This window comes from Schistocerca cancellata, chromosome 8 (genome assembly GCF_023864275.1).
Source record: "Schistocerca cancellata isolate TAMUIC-IGC-003103 chromosome 8, iqSchCanc2.1, whole genome shotgun sequence".
Classification (NCBI taxonomy): Eukaryota; Metazoa; Arthropoda; class Insecta; order Orthoptera; family Acrididae; genus Schistocerca; species Schistocerca cancellata.
In genome coordinates this window covers 450,603,863-450,626,452 of record NC_064633.1, presented here as the reverse complement: position 1 = coordinate 450,626,452, position 22,590 = coordinate 450,603,863, and the positions used below count along the sequence as shown (strand labels likewise).

The 22,590-nt window shown below is 38.0% G+C and overlaps 2 protein-coding genes across 2 annotated transcripts in view; one reads left to right on the top strand and one right to left on the bottom strand.

Moving 5' to 3' along the window:
* Positions 1-17,243, bottom strand: part of LOC126095102 (protein KTI12 homolog) — a 28,369-nt gene extending 11,126 nt beyond the window's left edge. The window contains exons 1-4 of the mRNA XM_049909806.1: positions 16,764-17,243; positions 12,007-12,058; positions 2,561-2,613; positions 736-1,025 (exon numbers count right to left, since the gene is read on the bottom strand). Of these exons, the coding sequence (XP_049765763.1) occupies positions 736-1,025; positions 2,561-2,613; positions 12,007-12,058; positions 16,764-16,926 (558 nt within the window). The 5' untranslated portion in view covers positions 16,927-17,243. The remainder of the gene's footprint in view (positions 1-735; positions 1,026-2,560; positions 2,614-12,006; positions 12,059-16,763) is intronic.
* Positions 17,244-17,329: 86 nt separating this feature from the next.
* The window catches only part of LOC126095103 (uncharacterized), a 33,289-nt gene continuing 28,028 nt past the window's right edge, over positions 17,330-22,590 (top strand). The window contains exon 1 of the mRNA XM_049909807.1: positions 17,330-17,806. Coding sequence (XP_049765764.1) covers positions 17,450-17,806 — 357 coding nt within the window. The 5' untranslated portion in view covers positions 17,330-17,449. The remainder of the gene's footprint in view (positions 17,807-22,590) is intronic.

The window sequence follows — 22,590 nt, the reverse complement described above, 5'->3', positions numbered from 1 at the left end:
AATCTACTACTTTCGAAAACTGGCAGTTCTGTTAGCCTTCCTCTGGACATCTATATTTGTTCACTGGTAGGAATAATTTCTTTCTTTACATACTTTTCTTTGTTTTCTTTGTGGGCTACTCTATATTGTAATTTTATGGGGAAATTATGCAAATTAATTTCTAAAATAACGTCCTATTAATTTTTGTTGAAACTTTTCTCAATTGGATGAACTTGAGCATGACGACAGAAACAAAAGTAACAATAAAATTACAGAACTTGAGTTCAAAATACCCCTACTGAAAGTCAAAACACTTGCCAGTAAGCACCAGAGCTGGTAACAGGTTTGGATAACCAGCAACAGAATGTACTTAATATTTACAGTAATGCTGTTTTCTATTCAATGACACATGGCTGGTCATACACTAAGAGTTAACCTGTGCACTTCAGTGTATATACATTTGAATGATAGTGTCAAGTTTGATATTAATTTTCAAATGGAAAAAAATCACATATTTTTACTTATTCTACATCCTTGAGGACCATTTTAGTTAAAATCTGTGGAAGGAGCATTAGCATATTTGCTCCTTCTTATCACAACATGTATATGAAATGAAAAGTCAATAACTCAGTGCTAAGGTGAAGCATATGCGCCACTCACATGACTAATGTTACACAGAAAAGGCACTAACAATACACATTAACAGCATATACTATGTCCAAAAAGATATCATTTACTGTCTGTATTTATACTTACACACTGTGTTGACTGATTAGGTGGTGGCGGTTTCCTCTCAAATAATGAGCTGTATATCTCATCATACTTCAAATCATCAGTGAACAGTGCTGTGAAGAGTGGGTAATCCCATCGATTTCTGCTGTCTGGGGCTTCATAGCGCATGATTAAAGCTCTTAAAACATCTTCCTTATAGCCACATTCCCTCTTAGAATTCCACCTGTGCACTGTATCTTCATCCACTCCACAGTGAATAGTGCATTGTGTTGTTCCTGCACCTTTTGAGATGCAGTATAATTCATACCGATAACCTACAATGAAAATTAAAAGTTAATCATGAATTACATTTTTCAGAAGAACATACTGCAAGTGAACAGAAAAATTTTGAATATACACTATGTGATCAAAATCATCCAGACACCAGGCTGAAAATGACTTAAAAGTTCACAGCCCCCTCCATCAGTAATGATGGAATTCAATATGGTGTTAGCCCAACCTTAACCTTGGTGACAGCTTCCACTCTTGCAAGCATACGTTCAATCAGGTGCTGGAAAGTGTCATGGGGAATATGGGGAATGGCAGTCCATTCTTCACGGAGTGCTGCACTGTATCAATGTTGCTCAGTGAGGCCTGGCACGAAGTCAGCGTTCCAGAACACACCAAAGGTGTACTATAGGATTCAGGTCAGGACTCTGTGAAGGCCAGTCCATTACAGGGATGTTAGTGTCGTGTAATCACTCTGCAACAGGCCATGCATTATGAACAGGTGCTCAATAGTGTTGATAGACACAATCGCCATCCCTGATTTGCTCTTCAACAGAGGGAAGCAAGAAGGTGCTTAAAACATCAATGTAGGCCTGTGCTCTGATTGTGCCAAGCAAAACAAAGACGCATGCAAGCACACTCCATGAAAAACATGACCACACCATAAAACAACCAGTTCAGAATTTTACTGTTGGCACTACACATGCTGGCAGATGACGTACACTGGACATTCGCCATACCCACATCCTGCCATCGGACCACCACGCTGTGTACAATGATTCGTCACTCCACACAACATTTTTTCCACTGGTCAATCATCCAATGTTTATGCCCCTTACACCACGCGAGGAGTCGTTTGGCATTTACTGGCGTGATGTGTGACTTATGAGCAGCCGTTTGACCATGAAATACAAGTTTTCTCACCTCCCGCCTAACTGTCATAGTACTTGCAATGGATCCTGATGAAGTTTGGAATTCCTGCATGATGGTCTGGATAGATATCTGCCTATTACGCATTACGACTCTCTTCAACTGTCGGTTGTCTCTGTCAGTCAACAGACAAGGTCGGCCTGTACGCTTTTGCGCTGTATGTGTCTCTTCACATTTCCACTTCACTATCACATTGGAAACAGTAGACCTAAGGATTTTTAGAAGTGTGGAAACTTTGTGTAAAGACGTATGACACAAGTAACACCCAATCAGTGACCAGGTTTGAAGTCCGTGACTTCTGCGGTTCACCCCATTTTGCTTTTCACTATTTCCAATGACTACTAAGATCGCTGATATGGAGTACCTGGCAGTAGGTGCAAGCACAATAAACCTAATATGAAAAACGTATGTTTTTGGGGGTGTCTGGATACTTTTGATCACATAGTGTATATGATTCTTAAGACCCAAGAATACATATTCTATGCAAAATTGTATCGGCTGAACTGCTTTCACCATCTCAGACTATTTCAAGAAGTGAGGAAACAAGACAATAAATAAAATGATGGTGCTACACAGCAAGTACAGTTCAGTAATGACTGAAAATTACAAGGATTTTATCTTATATTCATGAAAGTTAATTAATCTTTCTTACCTTTAATGTAATTTCCAGCATCTATGATAATGACAGATTCTTTGTCTATAAACCTAGAAAAAAATAAGTTTGAAAAGTTTTCTGTTTAGAAGAGAAAAGTCAAAGGAAAGTAACCTTTGTTTTTATGAAAGATAAGGAACCCCATCTGAATTCTCAGTTGCCTGTGTGTGTGTGTGTGTGTGTGTGTGTGTGTGTGTGTGTGTGTGTCAAAACTGACTACATGCATGCAATGAGTACATATGCATTATGGCATCCACATGTTACCTCAGGGACCTTGAAACTGTATATCACTGCATGATTCGTGTTCTGTTCGAGAAACTGATAATTTGTATCTCTCCAGAAGGTACAATTATATATAATGCAATTGAAGTTAAGGCTAACAATAAAACTTAGTTACCTGGAACTGCCCATTCACATAAAAGTTTTAGTCTTTAATTTCATGAAACTAGTTTTTCTGGAACTGAATGTGAAGTGCAAAGAACCAAAGGGAAGTTCTTACCATTAAGTTAGGATGCATTTTTTTCACAATTTTTGTGTAATATAATCATTCCACAAAAATAAAAAATAAAATAATTGGGAATGTGCAATACTTGTAAAACTTCTGGTACACTGTAGACAACTGCCCCCATACAAACTAACAATAAAATTCATTCTCACTGTAAAGAATTCAAATGTAAAAGATTTTCATTAAAAATTCAAATTATGCTAGCTCTTACAGTTTATTACACTTCAAATTTATTAGTTTATGGGTTATTCCATCTTCTTATCTCATATTTATACTAAGGTAATCTTCTGAAATGAACTTCTAGAATAACCATGCAGTGCTGTATGAAATTCAGCCAATTGCCTAAGTCTAGATCAGGGCCAGCGGCAATCATGGTGATGCTTAACTAATACGCATAGATTGGCAACACGTTAGTTTCATGTAGTCAATGGAATGATTCTTTGAAATAACCACTTCGATGCGAAAAGAGAGGTGATGTATTTCTAGCATCGAAATCAAAACCATTGTCTTGTTCGCTGGTTTTCTGTGTGTTGTCGAGTTTCAAGAGCAATATTTTGTGATTATGGCAGAGACTGCCATAAAATGGATGAATGCTGGTGCATGTCTCATGGATTAATTTGACAGGCATGAAAATGTGTCGAATGTGATGGTGAAATGAATACGCAATCGATCTGCATAAATGAGTATATGAAACACGGTCTTCTTCTTTAACTACATCATGGAAGAAGGCAGGTGGATCAATGTTTATTCATAACAAGAGTTACATATTCAATGTATTAATGAACACTGATCCACCTACCTTCTCCCATGATTTAATGAAAAAACATCTATCCACCTACCTCCTCCAATGATTTAATTAGACATTGAGCCACCTCCTTCTCCAATGATTTAATTAAAACATTGATCAACTTAATTCCTCCTATGATTTAATTAAAAAACAGATCTACTTAGTGTGCTCATGCAGACTGATTGCATAGCAACACAGAGCAGAGAAATATTTCACTGCTTCTTTGAGTATACAAGGTGGTCCATTGATTGTGACCGGGCCAAACATCTCATGAAACTTGTCTAGCTTGAAGGGGGAAACCAGTTGGCGCTATGGTTGGCCCACTAGATGGCACTGCCATAGGTCAAACGGATATCAACTGCATTTTTTTTTAATAGGAACCCCCATTTTTTATTACACATTCGTGTAGTACATAAAGAAATATGAATGTTTTCGCTGGACCACTTTTTTCGCTTTGTGATAGATGGCACTCTAATAGTCACAAACATATGGCTCACAATTTTAGACAAACAGTTGGTAACAGGTAGTTTTTTTAAATTAAAATACAGAACTTATGTACGTTTGAACATTTTATTTTGGTTGTTCCAATGTGATACATGTACCATTGAGAACTTATCATTGCTCAGAAGGCATGTTGTTACAGCATGATTACCTGCAAATACCACATTAATGCAATAAATGCTCAAAATGATGTCCATCAACCTCAATGCATTTGGCAATACGTGTAACGACATTCCTCTCAACAGCAAGTAGTTCGCCTTCCGTAATGTTCGCACACGCATTGACAACGAGCTGACGCATGTTGTCAGGCATTGTCGGTGGATCACGATAGCAAATATCCTTCAACTTTCCCCACAGAAAGAAATTCGGGGACGTCAGATCCGGTGAACGTGCAGGTCATGGTATGGTGCTTCAATGACCAATCCACCTGTCTTGAAATATGCTATTCAATACCGCTTCAACTGCATGCGAGCTATGTGCTGGACATCCATCATGTTGGAAGTACATCGTCATTCTGTCATCTTGTAGTAACATTGGTAGAACATTACGTAGGAAACCAGCACACATTGCACCATTTAGATTGCCATCGATAAAATGGGGGCAAATTATCCTCCCTCTCATAATGCCGCACCATACATTAAGCCGCCAAGGTCGCTGATGTTCCACTTGTTGCAGTCATCGTGGATTTTCCATTGCTCAATAGTGCATATTATGCCAGTTTACATTACCACTGTTGGTGATGATGATGATGTTTGGTTTGTGGGGCGCTCAACTGCGTGGTTATCAGCGCCCGTACAATTTCCCAACCTTTGCTCAGTCCAATTTCACCAGTGTCCTGGATGATGATGAAATGATGAGGACAACACGAACACCCAGTCATCTCGAGGCAGGTGAAAATCCCTGACCCCGCCGGGAATCGAACCACTGTTGGTGAATGACGCTTCGTCGCTAAATAGAACGCGTGCAAAAAATCTGTCATCGTCTCGTAATTTCTCTTCTGCCCAGTGGCAGAACTGTACACGACATTCAAAGTGGTCGTCATGCAATTCCTGGTGCATAGAAATATGGTATGGGTGCAATCAATTTTGATGTAACATTCTCAACACCGACATTTTTGAGATTCCCGATTCTCGCGCAATTTGTCTGCTACTGATGTGTGGATTAGCCGCGACAGCAGCTAAAACATCTACTTGGGCATCATCATTTGTTGCAGGTCGTGGTTGACGTTTCACATGTGGCTCAAAACTTCCTGTTTCCTTAAATAACGTAACTATCCGGTGAACAGTCCGGACACTTGGATGATGTCATCCAGGATACTGAGGAGTATACATAGCACACGCCCGTTGGGCATTTTGACACAACAGCCATACATCAAAACGATATCGACCTTTTCCGGAATCGGTAAACGGTCCATTTTAACACGGGTAATGCTTCACGAAGCAAATACCATCCGGAATGTTATGTGATGCCCAAACTCTTTGCCTTTACAAATGTCTGCTTGTGTCTGTGTATATGCGGATGGATATGTGTGTGTGTGTGTGCGAGTGTATACCTGTCCTTTTTTCCCCCTAAGGTAAGTCTTTCTGCTCCCGGGATTGGAATGACTCCTTACCCTCTCCCTTAAAACCCATATCCTTTTGTCTTCCCTTCTCCTTCCCTCTTTCCTGACGAGGCAACCGTTGGTTGCGAAAGCTAGATTTTTGTGTGTATGTTTGTGTTTATTTGTGTGTCTATCAACCTGCCAGCGCTTTTGTTTGGTAAGTCTCATCATCTTTCTTTTTAAATATATACCATGTACTTATACGTTTGTGACTATTACAGCACCATCTATCACAAAGCGAAACAAGTGGTCCAACTAAAACATTCATATTTCTTTGTGTACTACACGAATACGTAATATAAATTGGGGGTTCTTATTTAAAAAACACAGTTGATATCCATCTAGCGGGCCAACCATAGGGCCATCTGGTTTCCTTCTTCAAGCTAGACGAGTTTCGTTCTTTGTAGTTTTTTCGTTTGATGCTTATTTCGTGAGATATTTGGCCCGGTAACTAGCAATGGACCACCCTGTATAATGGGTTGTGACATACTTGATTTGCAGATACTACCATAGTTTAAACAGCTGCAAATAAAACAAGGAGATTTATAATCCTTGTTTAAAGTAATATTTCACCATTTCTTTTTGATGTATTACTTCGAAACACATTGTCTGCCTGCTGCTCTCACACTGGCTGCATAACACAAACAGCTGACATAACACTTTTTGTTCCCATCATATCTCATGGCAAGCACTGACAACATTCCTGCACAAAACACACAAGCATGCCACTAGCCTTATTCTAGACTTTTATCAAGCCAGTTTTTATGAATATATGTAAGACCGTTTTCATCAACAGATGTCACAGTCAAAGATCAGTTTAACAAACTGATCACACTTGGCCACTGCCATCAGTTAACACACCAGTTTCCCATCACAAGTGGAACACTACGTACATCAACAATTTATGAGAAACCACACAAGCATGAAATGCATTCCTTCCTTATACTCCAGGAAGTGTCATATGCATTCACAAAAATAAATGGAAGAGGGGATTGTGCAGACACATCTGAGCTGCAGCCTCAAGGAACGACAATGACGTAAAACACAACTTAATTTACCTGCTGACATCATAGCTTCAACATGAATCATATGCCACATGGCAATACACTTTCGAACTTTTAACATCAAGTGAACCAAAATCTGCGATAATATGAGAAACAATCTCTGAAAAACTAAGTCCTCAAGCTAATGAGAAAGGGTACTATCAATAAAGTTAACTATTTTGTGACACAATATAACCTGTAGTATTGCCTTAATAACCATAGTATCTATCAGATCACCCATACTGTATGGAGACTCACGCATAATTATAATCTCCACAGACAGGAGCTAGTCCAGCACCAAATGTTCTGCATGCACAGCCTGTTCAGTGTTCAGCCAGCACCAACTTGATCCAACCTCTCTTGTCCATAACTGTCTCCCCTCCCTCGTGATTCCTAACCCTGCTCAACCTCCCTCTAATTTCTGTGACAATCTAACCCTTCTTCCCTTCCTGATTCTTCTTATGACACCTACGTTTGCTTCTGTTTTCATGATTTGCACAAGCTTAAAATCTAAATCAGGGCCAATGGCTGTCACAGACATGCTTATTTATTGCTCAAAGGTTGGCAATGTCAGTTTTGTGTAGCCAATGGGATGATTGTTTGACATAATCAATGAGAAGTAAGAACAGAGGTAATGTATTTTTAGTGCTGAAATTGAAACCATTGTCTTCTTCATTGTTTTTTACTGTACTAGTGAGTTTCAAGAGAAATACTTCACGATTATGGCAGTGAGCGCTATAAAGTGGATTGATTTAAGTAATTTAGCTCTGCACAGCAACATTATCCTTTGGTACATGTTTACGGATTAACTGCAGACACTAACAAGTATCAGATTTGGTGGTAAAATGACTCAGACTCAGAGGTTTGTGTGGATCGAATCATTTGGAATTGCAGCAATAGACGCATGTTTCAGTAAGTGGATAAATGCTTTTTAATTCTATTCTGGGGAAGCTATTTGGATCAATGTTTATTAAAAATAGAGTTGCATGTTCAATATATTAATGAACATTGATCCACCTACCTGCTCCCATGATTTAATTAGAAAACACTGAACCACTTACTCAGTGAGTTCATGCATATCAATTGCGAAGCAACACAGAGCAGAGAAATATTTCACTGCTTTTTGGAATATATCATGGGTGTGATGATGTCCTTGGTTTTCAGATACTAGCACAGTTTAACTCTAACTTGAACAAAGAGCAATTACATTTATAATCCCTGTTTCCAGCAGTTTCACACTTTGTTCTGCATGTATTACTTCAAAACATGTTGTCTGCCTGCTGCTTTCTCATTGGCTGCTTAACACAAACAGCTGACAGCCCTTCTTTTGTTTTCATCATACCTCAAGGTAAGTGCTGAAAACTTTCCTGCAAAAAACATTTAAGTATGCCAATGGCCTTATTCTAGACCATAATCTTAACACAGTTCCTCATTTGGCTCTCACTTACTGGATGCTCTCTCCTAATTTCGTACAATATGGTATAATTGCGCGTCCTACCATTACCACTTCTAACTTCTCATTGTGTACTTTCCTGTTCTTAAATATATCATGACCACCACCCAAATGAGACACCTCCCATTATCTGCCACATAATTTACTCCCAAGACAGGTAATTCCCATCACTGTCGATGGAAACTATTAAACCAACACCAGTTTTCAGAACTATATGTGCCTTCTTCAGGGTATACAGTGGAACTGGTTGGGAAAGGTAGAGGTGGAGGTCTACAGGTCACTCTGACACTAGGCTGAAAGGGCCCCTCTTGCTGCAAGGGGGAAGGGAGATAACAGCTACAATACAGAAACTAACTAAATATTTTTAAAAAAAAGAGTAATTAAAAAATCAAAGGGAAGGAATAATGCAATTAAGAATATAAAGAAGTGGAAACTTACTTAGTTACATGTTCCATGGACTATTTTGCAAATTAATTCATACAAACGGTTACATTCTGAACATTTCTAAGATATATCAAAAAGTTTTGTTGAAGCTTTGTGCACCCCTTTCTGTACTAAAGGCAACATTAGTGTGGAGTAATTAACATCATTTTTCCTTCTGATATTGTGATTATGCACACCATTGTTCCTTTTGAACTGTAGCGAATTATTTACAACAAACTTATCATTGTCTTTCGGCAAAGCAATAAGATTGTCATCCATAAATCAGTCCATTTTGCCACTGGAGAAACTTCATATGGTGATTTTAAGAATTATGAGAGCTTCCCTATTTCTGCAAAGTCTTGGAATCTTTCTGAAAATTCCTACTGACGGTCTGATACAAAACTTAAGAATACTGTAGTGTCTATTTTGGAATTCTTCTTTTTATGCTGAAGTATTGTTGGAAAATGAATAAATTCTTGATTTCTAATATCTTTTTCAAAGGTATCCAGCATGCAACAGAGAGTAGACACACTTTGTGTCAGATCAAATACCGACTTTCCTTTTCCTTGTTATTCTGTGTTGAGTGCTTTAAAATATTTCTGAATGTCTTCCAGGAAATTCAGGCCAGCATAATGCATTTTGTTTGCTTCCTGGGTATCGACGTTTTCCAAGGACAAGGTTACTTGTTTCTTTATTTGCTGTAGATGTAACATTATTGTGTTACAATAAGTCAGAATGCATTGAATCACAATCAGACAAAAACTCCTTGAACTTCCTGTACTGAAGAACCTAATGAGACTGTTCAACTTAACCAAACTGTCCGTTATGCCTTTCGGCGTACTACTTAGTTTGACACAAAGGGCTATCTGGTGAACTTATGTGCTGAAAAACTGGTAAAACGACATCCTTATTCATGTTTCTCTTTACCAAGACCTTTTCTCTGCAAATCATCACTGAAGCCCTATGTGTTGAAAGGGAAACCATTTTATCATGACTAACATTTGATTCTGTCATGAATTCATCAAAACGTAGTGTCGCCACCAGTCTTGCCTTTAATTGGCAATAATACTAACTGTTCATTCCTAAATACTTTGCTTCCAAAGCAAAAAATCTTACAAAAATTGACATTAATTCATCAAGAGCAGTGGCATAGGAAGGAACCTTCTGAAAAATTTGAGAAAGCTACTTTAATTGTCAGCAGCCAAAATTTCTGTTGTTCTTGTGTTGTTTCTTGCATACAATGGAATACCTTGAAACATTCAAACGATATTTTCTCCCTACTCCTCGTTCTTTTCTTCTTCTTCTTCTTCTTCTTCTTCTTCTTAAAAAAGTGATCATGGCCACTTAAATCATACATTCTTTAACTATCTCGAAGTCTGAAAATGGCTTCTGGTTCTTGTCAATCTTTCAGCACACAAGCGCTGCTGCTTTTGTAGATTTTCCTAGCTGACTCATGCATTGAGCTTTCTCTGTAAAACGTTAAATATGCCTGAAGTTTATCATTACGGGCTGCAATGTCACAGAGAAAGTCTTTATGCAGCTGCTAATGAGTTGTTTCATAGGGTGTCTTTACACTAACAATTTTAACATAACGGATAATTTTCTTTCATACAGGGCAAACTGAAACAGCTTTAGTCCTATCAGACAGTGTAAAACAACAACATTCAGTCAACTCAGGCTGTCGCTGTCAAATTTACACTTCTTAGGACTTGTATTGCCTGATGCACAAAGCATAATTAGCACATCATTAACAACAAAAATGAGTGAAAGCTCACGTTGCATGAAATTTCAACATGAATGTCGGCCCACTATCATCCCTCCTGGCAGGCAGCCCACTACCATCAACAAAACAATATACACTTTCATTGACTGAAGGTCACTCGTGGATATCAGAGCAGTGCAGTTTTCAGTACCAAATAAAATCCAACACTGCTGACATTGAAATAAAGTAAAAAATAAAACTAACTTAACCCTAGTTTCCGAGAGCATCAAAACAGATGCTCAAGCAGATGTGCACAGGCACTTGCCAGAATTAAGTCTGTTAAATTTTACTTTATTTCAACATCTGTAATGTGAAATGTAGCTTGAGCACCCGTATACCGCACAAACATCTGCTTGAGCATGCTCTGCTCTCGAACAGAAGTGTGTGGCCCTAAGCAACACATGACTGATTAGTCGCTGGATGACCAACTGACAGTGTTGCTGAGCTTAAGTATAATTGCAACATGCTGACGTATGGCAGATTTACAAGCTCACTCTAAAAAGTTTGTGCACCTGCAACAGAGTTGTGCTATTACCTCAGTTAAAGGACTGGCATTCACAAAGTGAGACAACTGTCTCCTGAATTTCAACTGAATCACAAATTAAAGCTTGAAAATATTTTTTGGCGGTCCATTATTCAGCCTTTCATGGTCGATATGGACCATGGTTTGCCAGTAGCCAATTGCTGTTGTTGACATTAGAATGAAAGTGACACTTGTGAGGGTGAGGTCATCTCATTTATGGGTTTAACTTGAGAAAGATGTAGACTTGACAAAGTAATCTACTGAAGCACTTAAGGTCTAGGTGGTAACAGAAATGAACAGGAGGCTTCCAACTTTTCTGGAAGTAGGAGCCACACTGCTTGGAGATATAGAGGGCGACACAGCCAATGATTTGTTTGTGGACAAAATTACTATCATAGTTGTGGTATATGAAAGTATAGGAGAACTTATTGTTGTAGTTTTTCAGGGATTGCATGATAGAACAAAGTCATTTATCAATGACACGTAGGCTAGAAGAAACACGGAAGATGTGACAGTTGCTACCTCTTCCACCATCCCTTAAATAAGGTTGCTACAGTCAGGAAATTTGCCAACACATGACAGGATACAGAGAAAATATTAATAAAGGCAGTCATAGACACTAAAAAATCTAAAAATTAATGTTCAGCTCAAATTTTAAATGCAAATTCAAAATTCTGTTCTTACACCTTGTGATAATATAGGCCTACTGACAGTTTGATAATGCAAGGGATGTCTAATATCTACAGTAGCTTGTTTCCACTACTGAAGTTATCAATTACATTATAATTACTATCAGCAGCAACATAAACATATAAACAAAAGAGGCAATGAAGATAAAATCTTCCTTACCTTTGCACTTCTGACTTGACTGCACCACGAAGTGCTTTTTCTTTTGCTGAATCTGCAACCAAGGCAAATTATCAAATCATAGAGCTTTTGCTTTTACTGAATGTGCGATCAAGACACACTACACACAAATCACACTACTTGCAATCAATAAATAGAATTTTAAATAAAAATCACGGTGGTTTGCAGAGTATAGCTGTACATATATGGAAACTTGTACTGGTGTAGGCTGTCTTTCTGTAGAGGTTCAGTGCTCATTTCATATTGGTCTATTTTTGTCCTCGCACTTAGTCCTCCACTCAAGAAATGAAAGACATGGTAATCTGCCATCATTAGCAAACAGTGTCAAGAGATAGGCATGTGTCGCATATGCCAAATGACATTCTCAACACCATAGTCCATCTGAAAAAATGTTCAACTGGTTGTTCCAGTGACTTTCATGTATGGGGTCATTCATAACAAGAACAAAAGAACAAGGTTTCATAACACACCTCATTCAGTTTACATGCTGGATATGGAGGAGCAAGTGTTGCAATGAATAGAATAGTCACCTGAAACAAGTGTATCAATAAATGGGGCTGCTGAAGACGAAATCACACACTTGTATGATAAATACTGCTTGAATATTTACTTCATTCAAATTATTTTCAATATGTACAAGTTCTCAGGTCAAAAGACCACTACGCAGGATTAAAATACTGTCAATTGATTCTAATATTGTCACTGAAGATCTGCAATTCACAGGCAGCATTTTATTTACAGATGAGGTGGGATTCAGATACAGTAGGGTATCAAATTACCATAAAACAAACAAGCATATGAAAATCCTTGAGCAATCACAGAAGCAAGCCATGAGATTCACATTGGCAAGAACTGTTATTGACATAGTCACTGAACCAAAAACTGTAATGCGAAAATTAACAGGTGCAGTTTATCACCAAATTTAGTGTGGCAAATTATCCACAGTATTAAGGAATGTCATCTTAGCCGAAAGAAAATGACAGTAGTTTATGCACAATGGAACAGCCTCAGCTTGAGCCTCTGGTAAATAGCCATCGGCACTGAAATGTGATGCAGTCATGTTAGGACAACATGACATTTTACATGCATTGTATTGTTTAGATGTACTAGCAATGTTGGATTATGCTGTGTCAGTAGTATACTGGACTTGTAGAAGGTGGTGGGGTTTCCACGGATGTGAGCACATGGGATAAGTATGTGTGATCATTAATTTTGTTTGTGCTCTGGCCAGTTTGCTTTGTCTTTGTGCTTATGCAGTGTTGGTTCTGAAATGAATCTGTCAATTCAGTTCACCAGTCAAATGCTGTGGAAGAAAATTGAAGATTTGCAGTCCATTGTTACATTTCTACGGAAGTTAGGTGTGATCAGTTATTACTACAAAAGTAATAGGCATACATGTAGCCACAACATGCAGCTGACTTAAGTGTCTACCAGTAATTCTACTGACAGATATTTGCTTCGGCATGATAATTTGCAATGCTCAATCCACTGACGGATCTCGTTCAAAAATCCGAGCCAAAGTTCATCTGTTAGTTATGCTGACATATTATTTCTACTACTAATCTTCTCTTAGGTACCTCAGCACGAAACAGATATCAGCAGCATAGGAAGTAAAAGGTTTGTATCATGCAAGGCATTGGCTTTTGTTTCTTTTTAGTCATTCTGATAGGTTTTTATTATTACCATTATTTTTAAATTGATTTGTTTTATTTAATTAATTTTATTTTGATCAACTTTTTATATTTTTCTCAACTTTTTTTTTACATTCCAATCTCTGTTTCATGATGTAATGTTAAGTTTGATAAGTTGAATTTTCTTTTTTGTTTAACTGACATGTTTTTTTATTTTTTGTATTGCAACTGGATTTTCATTCGGTACATACAGGTACTATATTTAGCTAGCTGATGTGATTGTTGGCTATATTATATTGGTTTTCTGTATTGACATCAGGTTTTTCAGATGGGTTAGGCCTATATAAGCCAGATGATGTTTTTGATACCACATTTTATTAACTGTCATGGTTTTTGGCTTTCTATACTGGTATTAGGCATTTTGCTGCAGTTTTAAACAGCAGTTATACTTGAATCAAGAAGTGTTTTAAGGCAGACAGAGACGGGAAGTGTATGTGATAGCACACACTATCTCAAGGTTTTCATGTTTTTCTTTTTTTCTTTTATTTTTTCAATAGGTTCAATATTTCTTATTAACAATTTCTATGGTTCTATAATTGATGATCATACTTTCACAGCACTGAAAAAGGTGATTGCGAAATCAGCGTCACCATCTTGAAATAACATTTATGTTGTATTTGTGGGACTTGTGATGTCATCAATGACCAAAGCTAAAAACTGGTGTCAAATCTCTGGTTCATCCATGAGGAACATCAACCCAATTTCTAACCCTCGTACACACCAGTACCTAATACGGAAGTTTAATGATAGATAGAGTGGTCAGGAGCAGTAGCATGGACCCCCCCTCAGTGGAAATGTACTGACATTAAGTACAGCTACAAGTGTATTCCCCAGGCACATAACCACATAAAAGCATGCCTACACAAGTTTGTGAGTCTTGGAGAGAAAGGGTTGAAAGATGCATAAGAATGAATGGTCCCAGCACAGAGCACCTCCTGTAGTGTCACCAGACACATGGCACTTATATGAAAGAAATCCCTGTACCTCAATAAATCAATAAATATTTCTTTCAGGATATATATTTACAGAATTACTGTCTCCTGTAAGAACATGGGATACATTCTTTAAGGTCTTTTGTATGCACTTATACAATTATATAATATGAATGTGTGGCAAGAACAATCTCTGAAAAACTGAATTCTCCAGATGTGCAGAAACATTATGTAATTGTGGAATATCTCATCATTCTAATCACATATGAAGTGCAAGACTACTTCCACCTCCACCAACGAGTTTTGCTTTAAAACAACCGTTAGCCATCTAGTCTAGGGAAGTGTCAAGTAAATGGAGACTCATAAGTAACTAGAATTCTTTTCCTGCATACTGAAGGGCAGTGGTAGCAAATTCTTCTGCCAAGTACCTCTGTTACAGTGTTTTTAATCAGCCAATCAACAGTCACCCATTAGAATGCATAATAAGATCAGACAGTTTGCTTTTGTAAATGCGATTTCATGTTCAGTGAGTCTGTAGGTGCAGTAAACAACTGACTCACTGGAACACTTACTCATCACAACTGAAGGATAGGAAAACTATGTTATCTTGCATGTTTCAATAAGATCAGGAAGCACTATGAAGAAACAGCCTGCATTGTGGCAATCACAGGCTTGGATACAGCACTGCTGCAACATCCACAATCAAAGAGTGTGAAGCACTTCCAATTAGGCTACTGGTAAAAAAAATAAATAAATAAAAAATAAAAAAGTTTTGCACTGACCCCACCACTTGTGACCTCTACCTGTCACCTACAGTTAAAACACCCCTTTAAAAAAATGCAGCATGTACATGAGGTGAAGTCAAAATCAGCAATCATGTGAAATAATTTTGATGGGAGCAAGCAATCCATTATAACAAAGACTTACATATGGCTGGTGGTTGATTGACTACTAAAAGCAGTTTGTAGCAGAGGCACAATCTTATGAAGCCAACTTAAGTGTAATATTTCACTTGTGTTCCCATGTGTTTATTTGTGAGTGAGAATATTTTCTGGCGTGTGCTATTTTCCCCTCATGCTTCAACGGAAACAAACATTCCCAGGAGGGCAGAACGAAGATCAAGATACATACTGATAGAATCAAATGTAACGAATGGTTTCGAGTAGAAAAAGTGTTTCTGGCATGGTCTATTTGTACTCACTTAAATAAATTAGTGTTCCCATTTCATACAAAAGTGCTTCTTGGTGTTTCTGTAATATAGCCAGCAAGTATGTCTTGTTTACTACTCTTTTGTCGCTAATATCAGGTGGTACTGATGTTGGTTTAGTATTTACCCGTGTGAACAGACATTTTTCACTTAAAAACTTTTTTTGCATTTATTTCTATATCTGAAGTTCATGTGAAAACAAACTACATAATGGTAGCGGTTATCTGTTTACAAATTGCATGAACTTTACGTGTCATGTGTTTGTAAAATACGATAAATAACAAATAAACTTTGGCAATTTGTCCCCTAATAGCTACATATTAATTAGTAGTACAAGAAATAACTTAAAATTAGCAGTTTTACTCCTGACGACAGCGGAGATTGCCACCGAAAGCTCGAGAATTTTATTCCAATTGACGCGGCTTGAAAACCGAGAAGATTTTATTCAGACATGCCGGCGCGGAAGACTTAGAGGACGCAACTTCAAATTACTATACTGCATGTATAATCTGACCTTTCCTCCATAAATTTTGATATTAATCATTAATTTACATTGAAACTTTATACAACTGGGTTTCTCGTAGAATGATGAAACCTTTCTGTAAGCTGTCGTGATGAAAATGTACAATACTGAAAATTAGTTCCGTGCTAAATAAAAGAATCTTTACGAACAGAAGTATAACAAAATTGTTCTGAAATGTGTTTATTATGGTTTTTCTCTTCAATAAACGTGGGTTGTAAATTATTACAGTCGATTCTGTATGTTTCATCATGAAATAACTAGGCCTATCTACAAAATTAACACTATCATCATTTTATGACATCAGTGAATATGATCTACTACGACTACCAAATCAAACTCAGAATATTCCATTTGAAATTATCATCATTTGGGTTTGTTTCACATACCGGTGAACAACGAATTTCTGTCTTCACCCATGGTTTTCATAACAGTTTCTTCATTTACTGTGTGGACTGATTTTTTCATACGTTCTTCGAAGTATTCTTTCAACTGTGAGGCCCTAGTAGTTTTACCGCTGCTCGGATAGCCTGTTATAATTATTAACGGCATTTTCAGTTCTAAAGTTCTCGTAATTCATCAAAACGGAAACACACACACACCACTCTTAACTACCAAAACACTCTTACGCTGCACGCACGAAACATTGAACTTCGCAGCTTCTTGACTACATCTCTGGTTAGCACAGTAACTTTGACACAACAATCGAAATGTAGTTGACAGTAATAACCAACGAGTTGGTAATAACGCGTTCACAAATACAAAAGAGTGATGCCACTACTAGAGGCATACAGCAGTGGCAGCTCGGCTGCATATGTCAGCATCCATCCCCAGTTGGCGTTTTTACAGTTACACTATATACTAGCTGCCATGCAACTAGAAGCTACCTCTTTGTCAGTTACACTCCACGAGTCCACGGTGACGCCACTAGTCTTCTCCCACCACTAAACACTAAACAGCATCATTCGACTGCACCCTGGTGGCTGTATTTCGAAGCAGTTTCCGTGTTGTACTAGTGACTGCTGATGTGTGTCGTTCGACTTCCAAGTTATTTTTCCAATTTGTTATTTGAAAAATGTTAAAAAAGTGGTCCACAGTAACAATTGTGCATTTTTTAGAACTATACGAAGAGCGACCATGCTTATGGAATCACAAATATGAATCGTACAAAGATCGTAATATGAGAGAGCATGCCCTTTTAGAAATTGTAAAATATATGCGGAAAATAGTCCCCGACTGCAACTTGGCACTTGTTAAAGCAAAAATAAGGAGTATTAGAAATGCATACATTAACGAATATAATAAAATTTTAAAATCTCGGAAAAATGGTGCGTCTGCAGATGATGTCTATAAACCAACTGTTGGTTGGTATGCTACAGCAGACAGGTTCCTGAAATATGTCGTGGAAACACGAGAAGCAAAGGACACTCTGGTGAGTAATGTCGTCCTTTATTATAATTTGAATACATTTTATTTAGTTGTTACAGAAAATAACTCAGCTAAAATCACTGTCGTGCCACGGAAAACTTCCAGTTGTAGTAAAGTATTAGCTATCTCATTCTTTTCACCAGTCCTGCTTTCCCCGTGTGACTGTGGCTTCCGACATAAGTTACTTCCTGAAATCCATCTAAGGCGGGTCTCCGTACATGACTTAATCCAATTTCACACATGCAACCAATATGACACTACATCTTGTGGCTTTCTTTAGTTGCGCCGGGGGTTCGTACAGGACGCCACAAATTCTACATTATTGCACAGCCATCAACATGGCGTCAACTGGTATAAAGTGGGCGGGTATTATGTTATAGTGCAGGTTAAGGCATTAGAGCTATGGCAAGAGTTAAATAAAAGGAAAAACAAACCCAAATGTTACATATGAAAACTGATTTGATGCAGGATAAATCAGGGCCCACTAACACATTGTATAAAAGAAATCCCATTCGAAGATGAAAATGATAGGCAAACTAACCATCGGCTGGCAAAATATGCAAACACCCCACTCTTTCTAAATTTTTGAATCTCGTTGTATTCGTTGATGAAGGCATTTCGAACAATTAATTTCAGATTAACAGCTGCCACATCACACTCGGATGCTACATCCCTGCATATAATCCACAACTTCTATTTGTCTTACAATCATAAAGTAGAAACAACTAGTTTTTTTTGGTTACATATTAACTCTGTTTATTTATTCATCCATTAATTTTTCGAGATTGTGGAATAGGTCTACTCATTGTCTTGCAAATATTGCGCACGCACACACAAATTAAGCATAGGTTCTTGCTCTTAAAATTCCTTGGTTGTTGCTTTCGTGATTCCAGAAGCTCCGAAAGTATACCTGCTGGGTTTTGAATTTTTTTGGTAGTAAAATGAAAACACTGTTATCGAATGAAATACTTTTTTAATTATTCCACGATATATGCGGCAGAATGTTCGTGTCTAGAAATGCAGACATCAGGGAGCAGTGGTGGAAGGAAAGTGGCTGAACAAAGCACAACCAAGCTCAACTTTTTGTGGCATGAGCAAAGTTGCGCCTAAAGAGTTTCGTCACAGAAAACTGGGACTTCACACTTGCAAGTGAAATGTGGCACTAGCAGTGGCGACACTTTAGTTGCGTGTTCGAATCCGGCTTTACATGAACGTCTCCCCCCCTCCCGCCTTCCCCTAGCATTGGCATATGTGGGACCCCGCCGGGACACTGAGATGGGGTTGTAGAAATTAAGTAAAAACTTTTATTTAATTACTTTTCATTTAGAACACAGTGACATGGGACTTGTTGCGGCAGAAGTAGTTTGTACATCATATTTTTCGTAAGATTTCACCATATTCAGCAAGTATTTTTCCCCTTTTCCGTATTTGTAAAACTCAAAGTCAGCTTGTAGTTAAACGGGCTCTGTAATATTAATTGTAGAGCTCCTGGCGGCAGTCGATGTCTTTCATCAGTTCAACGGGCCGACATCAGCGAAAATATTCTTTGCCAGTTGCTTTGCGTGCAGGAATAGAAATCATATTCATAAATTTGGCATTTGCGTTCTGGATTTTCGATTTCTTTAGGGAAAATACGGAAGCGTCCGATCCCGCCCGTCTGCTTTGACCCATGACGTCACAAATATGACGGAAACGACCATAAACCACGATTCCAATATGGCGCATATAAAGTCGTTACGTACACATTATGAGGACGAAAGTAAATCGAAAAACAAACATACACACGTTCCACAAAAAGCCTAATGTCACTAACGGGACAAGCGTGGGAAACGGGTTTTTTGGGTGGGGGCAAACTAAATATAAATAAATTTAGACACCCACCCCCATACAAAACCACGCAAAACGACGAAGAAAACCGACATCACAAAACTCCCCAAATACCACTAAACACAATATCATCTGGAATCGGACACTTCTCTTGACCTATATAGCTCAACAGCAGCTCCCGATCTCATAAATTAGGACCTAACACTTCCCTTGACCTATATAGCTCAAAAATAATCTCCCGATACAGCCACACACATTGGGATCGAACACTTCCCTTGCCCTGTTATCCTTACAACATCTCCACATACAGCCGTCCCTGGTCCGAGACGCCGGAACTGTAAGTAAGCCTCATTTCTTCAAAGCATACTGAACACTTCACGACTTCATCCAAAAATTCGAATAGTTGAAGAAATTTTATTAGAGACAATGCACTGTCCCCCATCATAACCGACAACCGAAAACTGTTGACCCTGTCAGTCATATCCATACCTACCAAAGACAAAAAAAAAAGCAATTTACCAAAATTCACACACGACGCCACACTCGCAAACTAAACCAAAAACATCACCTAACACACCACCAGAGAGCACCACCGATCGCATCAAAACGACACTCTCACAAACTAAATTCCGCGCCGTCGTGACGTCACACACCACAACAGCCTTACGTCACTGGTCAAAGCCGACGGGTGGGATCGAACGCTTCGGTCGACCCTCCTTAGGAAGTAAGATCCACCTTTGTTCCACGGATTGTTTAGACTTTGAAAACAATTGTCGCCCGAAATCTTCATGCTATTTTTAGTTAGGTGTGTAGTAGTATTTTCAACCATCGCCCAATCTGGAAAGGGGGGGGGGGTTTCACATAGCGTCATCCACTCAAAAACTTGATATTTATTAAATGAAATAACCCATTTCTCTGAGTATTTAAATGTGTGGTATAGAAAACCATTCTTCTCTTCAGATTTTGAAATCATATTATTTCTTGGTTAGGGTTTTCATTCTTTAATTTGTTCAAATCCATCTTGGTTTGCATGCCAATGAAATTGGCAGTCTTCCTTTGCTTTGGACATCTTTGAGTGTCGATTAACGTATTTCTTATTTCAGTTATTGAGAATTTATTTTTCTCCACGTTTTTTCTATTTTTTTCCAAGCTGAGCTAAGTTTGACTGCAGAAACATGTAGTAAATTTCACTGATTGGTCTACTGAATAAATCTGATTATTTTAGGTGGCCTTTCTTCAGTGTCAAAAAAACTCATGAATTCTCTCAACTGCGGACATTAACGACATCCATCTGGATTTTTGGTGAGATAGAAGAGTCTAATGATTGACATCCATGTATAAGCAAACTCTCTCAGCTTCCCTGGCCATATGGTGTACATTGAAAAATAATGAAATATTTTCATGATGATTATTTCAATGTCAATAGTTAAGACTGCAGAAGTGCTTGGTATAATATTGTGGAGAATATGGGCAGGGCATCCAATTCCTAGTTCTTTAATTAGGTGAAATGAAAATTACTGGCCCGTGTCAGTGAAGCTCTCCAAAGTTGGTATTGGTAGTGTCTCTACAAAAAGTGATTCATTTATCTGATGGAATTTGCAGTTGCCCCTAAGTGTCTACACAAAACTTTGCAATTGTTTATGATGTTTCATTATTCGATGGATCAAACTTCAACAGCTTCTGTTGGATTATGTCAGTTTCACTAAAGTATTGAACAACTAAAGGTAACATCTTTTCAGCCTTTGGTTTGATGCATAAGTGCCTAAGCTATAGAAAGAAACTCCTTGCAGTTGTTTTATGCATTCAGACATGGAGTGTGGTGCAAGATTGTTTTTAACAATCGCTGTAACTTTGGTCCGGATCATAGACTACTTCGCGGTAACTTTGGATTTGGGTTACATTGCAACATTCAGTTTTACGGTATGGTCAAGAGAAGTGAAGGATTGATGATACTTGACAACTTTATATGCTTTTGTTTGTTCTGCAGCAGCAATGAGCAATTCTTCATGGATATCTTCTTTAAATGATGAATGTAGAAATAGGCATTCATATTGATGCTACCACGAATTTATTTGTATGATTCTTCATAGAAATGTGATGCCTTATATCTGCCTTACCTCTGTGAGTTAGAGAGATGAAACAGCTACAAATATCACATAATTCTTCCTGATCCGTAAGGCCTTTTTTGACAAAAGACTGCTCTTTTGTGTAATCACCTGAAAAGTGACACTTTCTCTTGCCATACTTAGGCAATCTGTGATAAGTTTATTAGATGGTAAACAGTCAATAATAACACTTTAGTCATCGAAGTCATGTCACTATACATTTCACTCCCTATATACCTGCAGTAAATGTTACAAACTTGCACACATTGTTTGTATTATTCTTAGAAAGAATTGTCTTATCAGATCACAATTGCAATGGGAAGTGCCCGATTCTTCCTCATGGAACTGCTTAGGTAGTTCCAGCCTCGTACTACTGGAAAAGTCTGGTGTTTTCTCTAATGATGGCACTGAATCTAGAAGGTGCTTGCATCATTGATTCAGGATATACAATATGCAACGCCACCTATTAGACGAGCTTGTCAATGTAACCCTGTTGACATAAATAAGTAACAAAGGTTGCATTTGCGTATTGTGCTAACAGACGGTGTTACTTCAGTACATGAACCAAGCTTGTAAATGCATTTTGCAAAATTCTGTCTAAACTGGATCTTGTTGGGATATTGGGACAAGAAGGTCCATAATGGTGATGGTCCCCATATATTGGGTTGGATGGCAACCCTATCCCCACAAATACCCTAAAATTCACACCAGTGTTTCCCCACATCTAAGTTGGGAATGCTACTTACATGATTTTTAATATGGCGGCAAGCATAATTAAGCATACGGGAGTTGCACAACTTTTAGCCAAAGAGTTTATAGTGACATTGACAAAGATAAAAAGACCGACAAAATGCTG